We start from the raw sequence: 18,097 nt of genomic DNA, 5'->3' as shown, positions 1-18,097 counted from the left end.
GGTAATATATGTATTCAAAGTCTACAAAGAAGGTGTGTACACGTCTGTGGAAATCCACCATCAGAGGTGGAACCTCTGGATCGTCCTCCACAGTATAGGGAATAGGTGTAGAGAAATCTTACCATTATGGATAGGATCTAATATGTAGCAATCTTCCATAAATAAATATCCACATCGATTATAATAAGTCTCTTGGGGTCAGCCAGAGATAATATCTAGATGAAATCAGATATAAGGCATGCTGTCAAAGTGGGGTATTTCATATGATCAATACTGTTAAAGGTATAAACTGCATACAGGTCTAGGCCTGTACAAGGCTATTAGCTAGCCATAATTGCATGAAAAACTATTAATGGAGGACCTTAACATCCTTTTTTCTTTGTATTATAATGATAAACGCTGGCTACTCGCGATGCGGGAGCCAGCGGTTCAAAAATTGCTGCCCTAGGTAGATCATGCCTTCTTTACTGCGCATAGAATAATATTGAGGAGCACGAACGTGTGCTGTGTAAATAAGAGCTATTGGTGTAGAGAATCATAAAATTAGAGTAATGGGCAACAGCAAATCATCCAGTGATGCAATATAATGCATACAAAAGTACATATGTAGCAGAGATTATGCTTAAGATATGTTGATGTAATGTGTCATGTTAAGCATTAAGCGACTGCAGATAAATGAAGTGATGCAGTTTAATGCATACAAATGTAAATATATATCAATGCTACTGCTATGATCTATGGGACAAAATTGTAAGAGCATATCATAGGCCATACAGATACATGGCTAGTCTCTTAACCTGTCAATGATATAGATGTCAGATTGCTTGTACATCTAGATCATTCTAGCTTGGAAAACAACTCAATTATGTAATAGTAATAATAATGCTTGATGGAAAGATTCAAAGTGTATCCCTATGCCAAGGTCATTCAGCTATGGGATAAGTGAGGAAATCAATCATCTACAGGCATCTCTTCCCATAGTGGAAGCCATGTGGGGGAATAACAGATCTGTCAGGTAGATCTCAAATAAAGTTGCAAATTTGTAATCAGCAATATATTAGAAATCCAGTTGTTAAAGTAAAACCTCAACATATTCACAATCTAGTGATGTACCGGTCAGAGGCTTTGTCAGTTTTAAGTTGTATAACCTAGTTTTAGACACAGTATGACTTATATACGTTAATAGCTATTCATAACCATCCATGGTGTATCCGCATTCATAGATGGAATTTATAATACATATTCACAATCTGACAGTCTGTTTGCCAACAGCATTATCAGGTGTTGGTTATACAACATAGTATGCTATGGACACAAAGTATCTATTGGACCTATTTGACTTTACTTAGCCTTCCAGGCATGATCATCATTAATAGATAATGATCTATTAGACTATCCATATGATATAGACATGGTTGCGAGCACTGTAGGGACATGCTAAGGGTCACAGGCTTGGACTTTGATACAAGGATATGTCAAACACTGTGAATAGATAGCTTACATCATGGACAGGTTCTGTAGCATATTTTAAAGATAATGAGAGTTAGACAGGCTGAATATCCACTTCAAATGTCTTATAGGAAAGCTCCCTAGTAGAATTCTTCATTCATCCCGCTGGGATGTAGAGAATCCAACTTGGCTATCCATATAAGTTCTCTTTGTGTTAGCTTCTTGTTGAGATCACCACCTCTCAAAGGCCTGCGCACCACTTCAAGTACTTCACATCGCAATTGGGATATTGTGTGTCTTTGGTCGGTGAAATGTCTGGTAACTGGTGACTTGTTATTGTGTGTGTGGATATTACTTTTGTGTTTGTTCCACCTTTCTTTCGCACGTCTTGTGATCTGTCCACCATAGACAATTCCACATGGGCAGCTTAATCCATAAATTATGCAGCTACTATCACAGGTAGCAAAATCCCTAAACTCAATTTTGTTACCTGAGCGGGGGTGTCTTACATATATTCCCTTCATAATGTTGTTACAGTTATTGCAACTCAAGCAAGGAAAAGTACTGTTTTTATGTTTGTGTAGAACCAATTGTTTAGATTTTGATTGTTTTCCCGCTTTGAACAACTGGTCACAGAAATTTCTGCCTCTGCTATAGGCAATCATGGGCACCTTTGCAAAGAGATTACTCATCCGAGGATCAAGTTGGATGAGTCTCCAATTCTTCTTCAATAATCTTGATACGTGGCGGCTCTGGCTCGAGTACTTCATTGAATATAGAAATTCTGTATCTGTATTCCTATGTTTAGGGACTAAGAGGTTCTCACGGGTCTTTTGGTTTACTGATTGTGGAGCAGGCTACTCAATATTCAGAAGCCTTTCCCCATGCGCAGTAACACTAACCAGTAGATACTAAAACATGTGTTACCCTTTTTTGTCTAAGGTAAGATTTTGAAAGGAAATCCTTAATGACCAAGGCACTACCTTCATGTCCCGCTTAATGCACGAGGTCAAAGAATTGCTTAAAATCAAAACCCTACGAATGTCGGTCTGTCACCCCCAGACAGATGGTTTGGTAGAATGTTTTAATCCAAAGTTAAAAGAAAATCTTGCAAATTTTGGTGGAAACCAATGGGAAAGACTGGGATGTCATGATACCCTGGGCCTTGTTCATAATCCGGAAGAACCCACACGCATATTCCCTGTAGCTATTCTATTGGATGGAATCGTGGGATGAGTTAGACATGCTAAGGGAAACCTGGGAGGAAAGAGAGGAGGCAATTTTACCAATTTCCCATACCGCTCAGAAGTTGGAAACGCATATGGCAGGTAAGAGAAATTTTAAGAAAACATCTAGGAAAAGGCCAAGAACAACAACAAGCAGTTTATTATAAACAGGCTGTACACTGTTCATTTTCAGCAGGACAGTCAGTCTTAGCTCTCTTACCAACATCGGAGAATAAGATGATTTCCAATTGCCATGGTCAGTGCTCCAGATAGGATTAGGAGATGAGAGTATTTAACTCCCTATTTTTTAAAGTTGGGAGTAAAATGATTTTTTACGAAGCATAAATATAAATCAAATGAGAGTATTTTATAAGTGGGTAAACATATGTTTCAACTAGAAAACAGACACGTTTTGGTAATAATTATTTCTTTGCACCTAGTTATTCATGCACATTTAAAGACACGTTTACTTTTTCAATCAAGCAGTACTACATGCACTTCCCCATGCACGGCGGATAATATTCAACATGTGTGTTTCCTATTTTTTGTTGGGAGCATTTTCACTCCCTATTTTTATTTTTGGGGAGTAAAAGGGGCAGATAAACCTCATATTTGTGGGGCTGGGCATGGTCCTTATAAAGTCTGGAGGAAAAAAAGCCCCTTGACTTGCTATCAGAGTTTACCGAGGTATTTCTATTTTGAATTTTGACAACTATCCTATGGCCAGTATTGATGGCCAAATCGTAAAACTAGGTTCGGCTAAGTATATATCGACACCACACTTGACATAAGGTTAATGGCAAGTACTGTTGAATCCAGACGATAAGGAAAATACAGCCTTTTCAACTCTACAAGGCTTATTCCAATTTAAGGTCTTACACTTTGCCTACATAGAGCTCCAGACACTTTTCAGCAGCTGATGGACAAAGTACTAAAACCATACTCAGCGTTCTGTGGGGCCTATCTGGATAACATAGAGGTTCACAGTGATGGCTGGCCCGAACACATGCATCATCTGTACTCGAACGCCCGGGCGCTCAGAAGAGCCAATTTAAAAGCAAACCCTCGAACATGTCATCTGGCCCAATACACTGTAAAGTATCTCAGATTTTTCTCTGGGAATGGCCTAGTTCAACCCCAAACTGAGAAAGTTAATGGCGGTCCAACTAACACCTACATCCAAGACCAAACAAGACCTCCGTGCCTTCTTAGGATTAACTGACTATATAGGAGGTTCATCCGGAACTATTCCACCATGGCCACTAACCTAACAGAAAAACTGAAAAATTCACAACCCCAGAAATTACTCTGCGATAAGAAGGATCAAGTGAGCTTCGACAGTATGAAGATCATACTTTGTCACAAACCCGTCCTTAAAATGCCGGACTTCAATAAAGAGTTCCTCTTACAAACAAATGCATCTAAAGTAGGTTTGGGGGCAGTACTATCTCAAGAGTATGATGGAATCAAACACCCAGTGTTATATACCAGCAGAAAGCTTTTTCCACAAGAACAATCTTATTGGGTCTTTGAATTCTTTGTTTGTCGCTGTGTCGTGTCCTCTATGTGCGCCCTGATGCCTTCGGGTTGCGGTGCATAACAAATAAATAATTATTTTTCAATGCTACAGTGGAACTGGAAGCCTTGGCGATTAAATGGGCTATCATGCACGTGAGGTACTACTTGACTGTGAGAACATTCAGGTTGGTTACAGACCACACCATTGACCTGGATGAATTTGAGAAAGCACACTAACCCAATAGTAATGCAGTGGTTCTTGGATTTACAAACCTTTTGTTTCACCGTCTAACACCGGAAAGGTAAAGAACAGGTAAATGTCTACTTTTTAAGCTTGTTTCCTTTCACTAGAGATGGGCAAGCCACAACTGTAAGGGGAAGGGTTTGTGACAAATCAAGGGTATTTGTCCCTTCTCCCCAAGGGGGAGCTTCTTGCTTTGAGGCTAAGCACATCAGCCTGCTCTACAAGACCCTGCCTAGGGGTCTGGGCAAGTGGGACCTCACTGGGAGAGAATCCCCTTAGGGGACAAAGACTCCCGTTCCTCTGAGGAACTCCCTAGAGCATCCACCATAACGGCATACATGGGACCCAGATGAGAGGAACATTGTAAGCTCAAAGGACTTGGCTGAAGACGAGTCTAAAATATCCTACTGTGCACAAGACAGAAGACTTGTCTCTTTAAGGAGAGACCTACATTTAACTCAGATGACTAGACTAGAAGAGGAGAGCAAACACCCTGGGACGAGCAAGAGCATACAGAGGAGAGGCTAAGTACGACCAAAGAGAGAGGAATGTAAGCAGGGGAGCCCCCTGAAGATGTGACACCTGGCGGAGGCAGAGCCAAGGAGAGCCAAGGAGCCTGTGCCTTTCGTAGGAGTTCTGACTAGCACTCCTACGAAAGTCGCAGGAAATCAGGTATTTCCAGGAAGAGAGAACCGAAGGAGAAGGTAAGCGTTATCCCGGTGGTGGCGTGACCTCGACAACTTCGTGGTGGGCAGGGCACCCACTGAACATCGCCAAAACCACCTGTCAAGAGAGTTCATGAGACGCCGACAAGCAGGGGATATGGAGCATAAGAAGAGGACCTGAGCGTATGCCGAACCGGAAAGCATTCCCCTGCAGATACAGAGGTAAGGGGGAGAACAGGAATACCACAAGTCCGCCAGGACATCGCTATAAAGCAAGAAAAACTCGTCTCAGTATAACTGAAGAGATACTTAAGATAAAGCCTTTAAAATGGAACTGTTTTAATGTAATCAAGAAAGTAACAAAAGAACAAGAAAGCAAAGGCATTAAGGACTATGCACCAGGAGAAACCCGTCCCAGTGAAATTGAAGAGCCATTATATGTAAAGTCATTAAAGTCGAACTTAATTGTTAATGTGATCTCGAGAGTTACAAATGAGCCTGAGAGAGAAGTTTCCAAATATGAATGTGAAGTGAAATCAAGTGAAACAGAAAGAAATTAGTCCAACTGAGGAAACCCATTAAAGGGGGAAGGATAGGTTACTAAAAAGGATAAAACACTTAAGGGTTGGAAGGACAAGAGTCTGAAAGACACATACGGATGGATCAAAATATAAGAAAGAGTAATGCAAAGCCTTGGGAAATAACTGAGAAAAGCGGAGGACCAACCTAAGTATATTATACATGAGCTACAGGACCTTGTCCAGAAGGTCGCAAGAGAGTATTTGAAGATATCTTACTGAAGAGAACTGCTTACTCTCTGTTCTCTCCTCCCCTCCCCTCCCTTTCTCCCTTTTCCCATCTCCTCCCTTTCTCCCCTGACTTTCTTCTATGCACTTACTCTATCAGAATTGTCCCTGGACGGGTGGGCGGGGCTTGCTAAGTGGTGAAAAGGAGCGGCAACCAGGAAGGCACCAGGTGGGCGGGGCTTGTTCCCTCCCCTGCCTGAAGCGCTTTGAAACACATTGTGTATAGGCGCTATATAAATAAATCATATCATAACGATTAACTAAGCAGAGACATTGTCACAATAGAAAGCCAGAAAAGGGGAGACATCGTCCTAGTGCCATTTTAGTTAGTTAAGATAGTGGTAGGGCCAGGTAGAATTAGTTTAGGAGGGAGGACATATTAATTTGGGAATTCCTGATGACTGACAAGCACCTCAAGTTATTTTTATAGGCAGGGAAACCCCTTTAGCAATATGGAAATAGATGCCTTACTATTATTCTTGTAATAAACAATACTCATAATGTGCATCAAGTGTCCGCCTCCTTCTTCCGACCCTCTATATATGGTATCAGGAATGCGATCTCTAACGACTGACAGACATTGGGAACCTGTGCTGTATACTAAATTGAGTGCCGAAGCCTGTATGGTAATCGCGGAAGAATCCATCAGGTTTGATTTACAAGGTACTGAAGAAGAACAAGTTACTTCTTACCTTGTAACATTCTTTCGATGGGATGTTCCTCTGACGTATTCCTCATCTTGAAAGATTACATTCCTCTTTCCCTGGATGGGGAGGAGGATAGAATGAAGGTAAGTTTATTTTCTGAGTGATGTGGAACTCAGAGACCACCTTGGTGAGTAAATTAGGCTTCACTTGTAAAACAACTTTGTCTTTGAGAAAAATTGTATGAGGAGGTTTGCAAGATAGAGCTTGTAATTCGCTCACTCTTCTTGCAGATGTTAGAGCCACTAGGAAGACTGTTTTAAGGGTGAGAAATCTTAATGAAAAAGAATGGAGTGGTTCAAAAGGAGTACCCATCAGAAAATGTAAGACTAGATTTAAGTCCCACAAGGGAACTTGGAACGGCCTTGGGGGATAGACATTAGTTAACCCTTTCAGAAATTGGATTACTAGGGTTAATTTGAAATATGATGGCTCCTCCGCAGTGCGCTTAAAGATTGACAGCGCTGCGAGGTAGCCCTTGATCGTACCAACTTGAAGACCTGAATTCGCCAAATAGAGCAAAAAAGATAACACCATTGGTGTACTGCATGAAAAGGGTTGGATATTCTTTTCTATACACCAGCTGCAAATCTGTTCCAACGGCAGCGGTATAAAGTCTTTGTTGCTGGACTTCTAGCTGACAGCAACCCCCCCATGACGTCATCCGGGAGGTCCCAATCCTTGCATCTCAACCTTTCAGAAACCAAGCGTGAAGGTTGAGGGCTCTGATGTCTGGATGGAGAACCTGACCTCCCTTCTGCGAGAGAAGATCCTCTCTTTGCGGAAGACGAATCGGAGGGCAGATGGACATGTCCAGAAGGTCCGGGTACCACGTTCTCCTGGCCCAATCCGGGGCAATTAGGATCATAGTCTCCCGGAATCTTCTCAACCTCCTGATCATCTGAGGAATGACAGGGACTGGAGGAAACGCCTATAGAAGTGGAAACTCCCAGTCTACTACGAACGCATCCCCTAGAGCTCCTCTCGGGGGAAATTCCCTTGAACAAAACTGATCGCACTTCCTGTTGATATTGGTGGCAAACAGATCCACTTGAGGGGTTCCCCAAAGGGTGAAGATCTCTTGAAGGACTTCCTGATCTAGCTCCCACTCATGGGAGACTGTGCTCTGCCTGCTCAGAGCATCCGCTGTCAAGTTCTTCTCTCCGGCTAGGTGAACTGCCGACAGAGAGATTCCTTCTTGAATTGCCCAAAACCATAGCTGCATCGCCTCTCTGCACAGTGGCAGTGATCCTACGCCTCCTCTTTTGTTGAGGTAGTGCATGGCCACTGTGTTGTCTGTCATTATTAGGACATTCTTCCCCTGTAAAGATGGCAGAAAAGCCTTCAGCGCTAGTCTGATTGCTCTCCGCTCCAACAGGTTGATGTGTAGTCTGGACTCTGATGGAGACCAACGACGACCGCTGATGGTCAAGTCGTTGGCATGGACTCCCCACCCCGTTAGTGAGGCATCCGTGACTACTGTTATCTCCGGCCATGGTTGCCAAAAGTGTTCTCCTTTCAACATGTTCTCCTGACAGGCCCACCACTGAAGGTCTCGAGCCACTCTGTCCGGGACTTGAAGGAGATCTGACATTCTTCCCGAGAATTGCGACCATTGGGTTCTTAGAGCCCACTGGAGGGATCTCATTCTCAGGCGAGCCTATGGCACTAGGAAGATGCAGGATGCCATGAGGCCTAGCAACCTCAAAAAGTCGAAAGTTGGTAGACGTTGGGCATTTTGAAACTTGGTGACCATCTGTAGAATACCTTGAGCCCTCACCTTTGGTGGCAAGGCTTTCCCCAGGGAAGTGTCCAGGACTGCTCCAATGAACTGGAGTCTCTGTGATGGTATCATCTGAGAGTTCTTTAAGTTGAGGGAGAAGCCCAGCTTGTGAAGGAAGTGGCAGACATAATCTACCTGGATCTGAGCTTGTTCCGAAGATACTGCTCTGATCAACCATTCGTCTAGGTAGGGGTACACGTGGATCCCTTCCCTCCTTAGACTTGCAGCCACTACAGACATTAGCTTGGTGAAGATCCTCGGGGCGGAGGTTCGCCCAAATGGCAGAACTCGAAATTGATAGTGAGAGTTGCCAATTGTGAACCTCAGGTATTTCCTGTGTTTGAGATGGATTGGCACATGGAAATAAGCATCCTGAAGGTCCAGAGATACCAACCAGTCCTGAAGCTGGAGGGCCTGGAGGATCTGACAAAGGGTTAAAATCTTGAACTTGTCTTTCCTGAGGAATTTGCTCAATTCCCTCAAGTCCAAGATGGGTCTCAGTCCTCTGTCCTTCTTTAGTACTAGGAAGTAGGGAGAAAACCAACCCTTGTTCCTCTCCGCTACAGGTACCGGTTCTATGGCACCTTTCTCTAGCAGGTCTACAATCTCCTGCATAAGGAGCGGGTCTGGAAACTTCAAAGAGTTGTTCCCCGGTGGATGACTCTGAGGGGTGTGTAGGAAGGGCAGGCAGTAACCTTGGGCAACTGTTTCCAATACCCAAGCATCTGAAGTAATAGCCTGCCATTCTGCCAGATGTTGAGTTAACCTGCCCCCTACTGGTGTGTTGTGAGGGGAGACCTCAGAGGGGTTTAGAAGTGGCTGACGCAGATGCCGAGGGTAAAGCGGCACCTGCCGCTGCGTTTTTTTTACCTTTTCCCCATCCACCACGGGTGAATCGTTTCTGACCCCTTTGAGCTGGCTGTCCTCTGCCTTTTCCGAATGCGGAGTAAAAGCAAAAGGACCTACTCCTCCAGGAGGTTCCTGAGGGGCGATTCGGAGTCTGTCGGATTGCAGCCCCAAGGGATTTTGCTGCTGCCTTGGATGTTTGTAACCATGCAAATCTGCGGATTGTGGTACTTGCCGCCATGGCCCAGCTGTTACTGTCAGCAGAATCAATGCCAGTTTGAAAGAACTTGCACATTGCATCTTTCCCATCTTTGATGATGTTTAAAAATGCTTCCCTTTCCTCTCCTTCTGGGAGACAGTCAGCCGCAGATGAAGCACACTCCCAAAGTGTATGGCTGAATCTTGTAAATGTTGGGTGTCCTGACCCACGTTTGAGCTATCATGCTGGAACATTTGGTGCTGTGGGCTTAGAAAATCCAAGATGGCCAAAAAGCCCACATGTGCGCCAGAATCCAGGAGAACCACGCAGTTTGTGCTTCCACCAAAATGGCTGCCTAACTTGCCACCCACCAGTGCGAGCATGATGGGCCAGGGTGCCATGAGTGGAATGGGTGCTAAAGGTAAAACAGCAGCGCCTGTTAGCTCAAAAACGCTTTAAAATTACCTTTGGTTTCTCTGAATGCCAGCTCAAAATGCCTATTTTCAAACATTGCAACACATCCAAAAATCCCACTGAACACCAGCGGACATCTGGCAGAATGAAGTATGTGTGCATACAAAATCTGGGAAGATGAAGAGCCCAAAACAATGTTCATAACAAAACTGGCTGAGCTATGCATGTCAGCAGCCTAACTGAAACTGGATTAAAACCACCAAAATCGAAATGTTTAAATTAACTGAGTGACCTACTTTTGAGTGTCACATAGTTTGTAACTGTTAAAATGTCATAGCTTTGAACTTAGAATCAGCATTCTAGCTGCATATGTAAAAATTGTATTGACAAACTGGGGAACAAAAAAATGACATGTAGCTAAAAACTGGCTTAAAGAGATTCCAATTCTGCCTGACATCTACCCCCACAGGAGTTAAAACCTGCTCAGCCACTCTTCCCCTTGCCAAAAGGAGTTGTCACCTCTCTGATTAGATTAGGGGTGGAGCAGCTGGGGACTACAGGGAGATGAACAAAGGCCTATCCTGGACTCAGGCAAATGTTATATTGGGGGCGTCGTAAAAGTGGCTTCCTCTTAGGAGAAACGGGGAGGGGCAGTCCCCTCTGAGAACAGGCTGAGCTTAAAGAAAGTGGGCAAACTGGTTTCTCAACCATGTGACCTGGGAAGACACACTCCTGTTGGCCAGAATATGATTTTAAGAAAGATGTATAACTCATGGTGCGGACTTGTCAAAATTATCTAAATGATACCATAGTTCTTGTGATTTTTCTGCCCACATTTTAAGAGGTTTTAGGACCCAGTGGTATGATCTGGGGGTTTACGAGCGGAAAAGAGGTTGTTACTCTAAATCTATGCATGTTAAAAATCTGACACTTCCTTATCTAAATGCCCACATGCCTTGGACACAATTGTATAAATTTGGAGAAAAATCTGATATGGGGAAAGCTACTAAAAAGTGCAAAAGTTGCCATTTCTTTACCCAAGCTCCTAGAAACGCCAGGGTCGGAACAGTGCCTCCCATCAGTAATGCATGATGTGTGTATGCAATGACAAACAACTGTGCATGTATTTGGGTCAAATATAGATTTGGGTGCAATTTGACAGGGGAGTGTCCTTTCTGCAGGCCATAAAACAGCATCACCATGACTCACATTTCCTTTCCCCTATCAAGGAAGAGAGAAAAGCTTGACCAATGATCAGTTGAGAGAGGGGTTGGCTTAGTGATGCTGCGCACACACCCACTTTCAAAAGACATAAAAAGAGCCACTGGAAGCTAGAGAGCACAGTCAAATCCAGTTGCTGCGGAGCGTTTTGCCGGACCACACACCATCCAGAAGATACCAGTTCCAGACTGACTCCAGCTACATACTCCAGAACCTAGAACTTATACTTTAGAACCTAAATCAGAGGCCTAAAACCACCAGCCGAGTTCTCTGCAGCAGGCCTCAAATCACTGCAAGCTACTCACCGCCGGGTGAGCTGCTTGAATCCCTTGCCAAGAACTTTTGCCAGGACCAGTGCAGAGATCCAGGAGCCGTGCAGAGACCGCTGTATCCGGACAGACCAGACCAGTGCCAGACCCGCAGACCCAGAGACCAGATCGCTGTGAAGTGCCGCTAGCCTGATTGATCAGATCCGTGACGAGACCCAGTCCTTCCAAATATATTGTGAGTACAGCTAGGACGGGGCAAAACCAAATCTCTTAGTTTAAAGTAATATAATTCAATCTATTTAACCTAAGTAGAACTGCCTCCTAACTGTTACCTGTCATTTGTAAAGCTGCACCACTGTCATTTGTCAATTCTGCAGCTGCAAAGCTGTCACCTGTCATTTTGAGTTTACATTAAATCCGAAAAACGACCTTTACAAAATCGTTCATATCTCTGGAACCGTTTGGGCTACGAACTTGGTTTAACTTTCCTCTGAAAGCTTAGAATCTAAGCCTTCCAACAAGCCTAGAACCGACTATACTTTTTCCGCAATCACGATTCACGCACTCGCGAATTCTACCGCGATTTGCGATTTGGTTAAAAATCCAGCCCGTGTAACCATCAGCAGTCATTTCTTTCCTTGCTAAAAATTTGTGTGCCTCTTAATCACCATCTCTGAATCATTGCTAAAGTGAGCCTGAACTCATCCCAAGTATCTCTCACTCACCCTGAACCTCCTAAAGGGAATTAAAAGCATTTTCATCATATTTCTCACTTCATTGCCACCACATTCAAAGCACTTGGGCCTGTGTTTTAAAACTCATACCGGTTTTCTCTAAGCTTGCTGGGTGGGAATTGAATTTCGTATTGTATTTGATTGCCTTCCTGAGAACTGTGTGTGTTACTTCCATCCCCTTCCATTTCTTACATTGCATAGGGGAGGGGGGTGAATTGCCAGAGAAAAAGTGATTATCTTATCTTTTGCTAAAATCATATCAAGTATTTCTGTACTGCATTTTATTCCTCATTGCTTTTCCCTTGAAATCATAAAAGTATTTTTGCTACTTGATCCATCCTATACTAACTCCTCATTGATTATAAAGAAGTGTGCTAGTGTCAGATTACCCATTGTTGATTAACATTATATTTATAAGGGCGATATCGATTATTAATTTATTATAAAAGCGGGGTATCTATATTTTGTCTTATTTCTCAAATAAACCTTTTAAACTTGCAAAACAGAACTACTTCTTGGCTCAGTGGGGTCAGGGGGATTCTAAGAGAGGGGTGTTATATAGGGGTAGTCATCCAGAACTCATGAACTGGACATAAATATATATCAATAAGGGTTTCCATTCAGTATCCCAGACTAGGCATTGACTTAGCTGTAGTGTTGAATTGAATCTTCTTACACAAGCGTGCAAGTGGCGTTAATAGATTTAAGCGCTATGCTACATGCCGAAAATACTTTTTTGACATAGCATCAAACCTTTTATCGTCCCTGTTCTGTGGAATAGTAGGGTATGCAGATCTACTATTTGATGAAGTTGCTGCTTGTACAACCAAACTCTCTGGAGTTGGATGTTTGCTCAAGTATTCAGGATCTGTAGCAGATATCCTGTATTTGGCAGATAGTTTCTTGTTAACTGCAGGGCTAACTTCAGGGGCTTCCCAATTAGCAGAGATCTTTCTTTGTAAAGCAGTATGAAAAGGAACAACATGATCTTCCTGTGGACCTTTAACTAAAATGTCAGTAAGGTCATCCTGCTGAAAAGAAGTTGTAGGTGTAACCACCCTATCAATTCTATTATTCTAGCCATCAAAACCCTATAAGGGGTCTCAGCATGCTCCCCAGGGTCTGGTTTAGCACACTCTACTTCTGGAGAAGTATCTAAACCACTTGCTTCATGTAAAGAGTCTTGAAGATCTTTTAACCTGTTCTCTTCAGAGATAAATTCCTCTGGTATAGGTGTTGTGATCCTTTGTAAACCAAAAGTTCTATCATGGTCGGAATCCTCCCCTTCCTCATATATAGAGAACAAAGCTCTAAAGTAATCAGACCTAGGGTATGGTTTAAAACCCATTTGTAGAGCACAGGGGGCCAAATTGGTTGTCACCGGTTGAGAAAACGTTGAAGTTGTCGACGTGGAAGTCAAAGGCTTCGACAAACCCGAAAAGGGCATTGCAAAAGTTAGAAGAGGCCTCGAAGTACTCGAGAGGATCGGAATCCTACTCCGAGTCGTCGAGGTTGTTGACGGCATCCTCGAGATAATGGTCGAGGTCCTCGACACCTCTACTGTCTGAGATGTAGTGACAGCTGTAGGTCTGTCTTTTATCGGCGTCGACATAGGCGTTGAAGACGGTGTCGATGCAACCGATTTTTGCGTCAACGGACCCTTCGTCAAAGGCGTTGATGACGCAGATTTATGAGTCGAAGAAACCTTCGACGACGGCGTCGATGACACGGATTTACTGCCTTTACTAGAGGGTTCATGACGCTCTCGGGTAGTTTCTTTCGCCGGGTGCAACGACTCACAGCATTTTGATTTTTCGGGTCTTTCACCCAGGGTATCACCTTTAGCCGTCTCCGAGGGGGTCGGTGATCCTTTCCGGGGAGACAGAAGAAGACGAAGAAGAGGGAGATCTACGTCGCCTCTTCTTAGAGTGTTTCGATCTCGAAGAATGATGAGAACCGCTTTGAGACCTTGAACGGGAATGTTTCCTGTGACGGCGAGGAGACGAATGTCTCGACTCTGCCGAAGAAACTTTCGAGGGAGTAGAGGTTTTAAGAGTCTTACCTCTTTCAAGCTTCCCCTTACGCTCCTCAAGGCTTTTGCCGTTATGGACATACAGTCCTCGCATTTCCATCAGTGATTCGCCGATCCCAGGCACCACAAACAGATCCTGTGAGGATCCGTCAATGACATTTTCTTCCCACAATCACGACACTTTTTGAAGCCGGACTGTGGGGTCGACGGTTCGGATGAGAAAGCCATCGAATAAAGATGATATCTTCGAAGAATAAGTTGAATCTACTTGAAGAAAGAACTGAGCAAAACGATTCTGAGGCCCATGAAGTGCGGAAAAACGGAACTAAACAACGGACGCTGCGCGAGTCTATTTATACGCACGATGATGTTGGCGCTGAGACGGAGGCTGTCGAGGGACACCAGCTCGAGGGACGTCGACGCGCAGCGCCCTATAGTGAAAACATTTCTGAGGCCAGCAAGCTGGAATGTAATCTATCAAGATAAGGAATACGTCGTAGGACATAATCCCTTTGAAATCTTGATTCCACCTGGGAAGAGACGCTGGATTCCCACAGGCCTTACCTTGGTCACTCCCCGCACCTAGTTTAGGGTAGCTTTAAAATGAGGATTGGCCTAGAGATATGGGTTAGACGTTGGGGCAGGCGTTATTGTCCCCAACCTCCGATGACATATTAAAATCCTTCTGCACAACAACCTGAACAATCCCTATACAGTAAAATAGGGAGAGAAAGTTGCCCACGGGAAAGAGAAGTTTTATTATTATTTTAATAAACAATGATCATAATGCCCTTCAAGTGTCCACCTTCTTCCAACACACCACATAAACTATAGTGATACGTTGCAAACAGCTATCTCTGTGCAGGAAGCCACAAGCAACTGTGGTGAAGATACAAGCAGAGAGTGAAGGTCTTTTTTAAATCAGTCTTAAACTGCAGTAACCTACGTAGGAGCCAGAGTGATACTGCAGCTTTCTGAAAGTTGTGGGCTGGTATATCTCCCCACTTTGCATGGACGGTTTTATTTTTAAAGCTAAAATAACCCCTCATAATAGCATTCCCAGTTTTCGAGCTGTGCTGCATTCTGCACACGCGTTGGCTTAAGGGGGTGTCGACCTCCATGTCTATTGTCGGACCCTGGCATGTTTGGATAGGTGCATGTATGGACCTGGCCAATGGGGCAGAAAACTAGAGCCAAGCACAGGAACGGCTATGCCAGCGTCATGCCATCTTTACTGTTTCCCCGCAATTCCAAGCTCAGGCAAGAAGCAGGCCAAGCTCGCTTCCTGCACACAGCATCAGCCACATGCCAAAGTAGGTCTCTGTGAGTCTGCTACAAAGCAGGATTCGGGAGGTGATAGTCTCTGATCTTCGAGGTAAAGCATGATTTTCTGTCAATTGTCCAGAAGCAGAATGCTCTTACAGGAAATCTTTAATTATTATTTCTCAATTTCTTTTTTGGGAATATCTTAGTCTTATTGTATGCACTTCTTTACAATCATTTCTTTTAAATATTGTCTTTTGGATTTCATTTTGTTTTTCACTCCTTTTAAATTAGTTTTGTTTTTCTGGGGCTTTCTGGCGCTGCCCCTTAATTGTCTTGTTTGTCATTTCCTGTGGATGTACCCCGCTGCCGCTCCCTTTAATCCCCTACTTTGCCCTGCTGATCGCCACCGCTCCCTCGAATCCCCCACTTTGCCAGTGATTGAAAATTTCTCTCATGATTTCCAGAAAGGTGATTTAAAAAAATGTATTTAAAATCAACCACTTTTCATATTACATTTTTTATGAGAGTAATCAATAGATAGTAAAAGTTACATTTTCGGATACAAGTACACAATTCATTTGCTTGACAAGTCTGCACTTAAATGCTTATTAGAGAACAATGTCCATATGTATTGACATTTGTGCCAGATGCAAACATATGCGAGTACATGAGGTCTTGTGTACTTTCCCACAGGGCCCAGCAAGTCATGCAAGGATGTGTTTTAACCTTCTTTTTCATCTCGCACACTTTGTTCCTGGAAGCACTGAAGCCTTTCAGGGGTTTCAAAGTGTACTTTCTGCATGACAGCAGGTGAAACAAATGCTGTAGGGGTCTCTGTGCTTCATGAAAGCATGAACAAGGGTTAGGCACTCAAGACGGCTGCAGACGACTGGTGCCAGGCACGGAAAAAGCAGTAATTTGCAGGAACAACATATCGCACAAATGTCTCTTACCTTTTGTACCTCAACATCGTGTCTCTGTTGCAACTGGAGTTTTTCTTCGTGGAATTTGGCTTCCATCATTTTTGTCTTCATTTCCAACTTTAGAGAGAGAAAAGAAAACCATGTTTGATTACTTTGACAACAATAACAGTTTGGCAGGGCTTAGAAAGTTTCCATGGATATAGGAAACGTAGTCAAGGCACTAAAGTTGCTAACCTTGGAATCTTAGGTTACAATTCTAGTCTTGCCACTTCTTCAAAAAATGTGCAGTTTATGCACATGATATTTTATTGTATCAAAAATAGCAAATATGTAATGCAAGTACGTAAAATCTGTACATTGTGCTGTCTAGTCTATTACAAGTTATGGTTTTTATTATAATTTGGTCTCACAGAGAGCCTACTCTCCATACGTTTCTACGTACAGAATCTCATATGTACTCTACAGCTACAACAAAAGTTCTCTTCGGAGCATTTCTATGCTCTTTAGACCGACTGACTTGTGCAAGCCCTGCTGTCATTTCAGTCATAAGTGAGTGTATTATAGAGCAGTCGACCTCGGAGGCACATCAACTTTCATATATAACAGAAAGGCTGACAGAATTTAGAGGACAGTTCCTACACGCGTTCTGGAACTCATTTAATATCCAGTGCGATGGTTTTATTGTACACATTGCAAAGCATGCTGACAAACGCAATGAGTACATCAATAGATCATTTGGTGCACACATCCAATGATATCAACAGAAAGCATCCAATTTCAACCTGTGACACTGTAATTTCACTTTTAAACCAACACTGTTGTCAAACCAGAAAGCGCAAGGACTACAGCCTACCTGAAGCAGGCCACCCTGGCACCTACCGGGTTCCCATTTCAGGCTCCAAGTGAGATGGCACAACATGAGAATAGGATTGGTCAATCTACCTGTAATTCCTCTTTCCACAATTTCAACCTGGTATGATAGCTTTTCACTATTTTTGGGAGAGTCCAGAGAAAGGGGAGAGTTCAAGGATCCTCATTTTCTGGGACTGGTTTTTTAACTTCAGGCCTAATTGACATTTACCTGCTCCAGTATCGGGATTCAGAAAGCGTAAACATAGCTGCAACGCTAAAAAGAGCTGTGCATAGTGTAGTAGAGATTTTATAGGAGCAGCAGATACTGATTCAGGATCTGGAACAGAAGGCTTAATGAGACCCCAGAGGGCGCAGAGGAGGACAGGTTTGCATAGACATAGAAGAAGGGGGTGGGCTAAGTGAAAATTAGAAAGGAAGGGGCCTGATAAGGCATGGCAACAGGCATTCCTATTGGTATTGGACATAGGGCTTCATAAAGAGAGTCCTACATAGCAAACGTGTATCAACTCGTCCAGATGGGAAGACCTGTGAAGTCACACAAATATCAGATAACTACATAAAACAAATAACTCTCTAAATGAAACCTCTGTAGGAACTCCTAGAAAATCACAGCATCATGCTACACCAAAACGCAGGTAACGCTCTGCTCCATCTAAAAGATAACACCTACGACAATATTCACGGCATAAAAGTCTGTTCTTCCCTTATTTAGGAGTGGATGTCAGAGCTTAACTCAAGCTGAACCCTGCAAAGACATGTATCCACGACGGTAGCTCAGCCATACACACCAAAGATCAAAAATGTTATCCCAGAAATAAAGCTTGGCTGATTCACCCCTCAACTTGTGCCACAAGTCTCTCGGTTTTACCATCAATATCGATTACTCCAACAAAGCTCATATCACTCAAAAAACCCAAATTGCCTT

The 18,097-nt window shown here is 43.3% G+C and overlaps 1 protein-coding gene across 2 annotated transcripts in view; it reads right to left on the bottom strand.

Annotated features, from left to right (window-relative positions):
- Positions 1 to 18,097, bottom strand: part of CEP112 (centrosomal protein 112) — a 3,147,769-nt gene that overhangs the window by 2,606,364 nt on the left and 523,308 nt on the right. For both annotated transcript variants that reach the window (XR_011305153.1, XM_069655053.1), the window contains exon 9: positions 16,330 to 16,416. Coding sequence is in view for 1 of the 2 variants with exons in the window: in XM_069655053.1 (XP_069511154.1) it covers positions 16,330 to 16,416 (87 nt within the window). In the remaining variant the exon portion in view is untranslated. The remainder of the gene's footprint in view (positions 1 to 16,329; positions 16,417 to 18,097) is intronic.

The sequence above is a fragment of the Ambystoma mexicanum genome, chromosome 3q (assembly GCF_040938575.1).
Source record: "Ambystoma mexicanum isolate Mex_15411 chromosome 3q, UKY_AmexF1_1, whole genome shotgun sequence".
In the NCBI taxonomy this organism is placed as follows: Eukaryota; Metazoa; Chordata; class Amphibia; order Caudata; family Ambystomatidae; genus Ambystoma; species Ambystoma mexicanum.
This window is presented reverse-complemented; position numbering and strand designations above follow the sequence as displayed.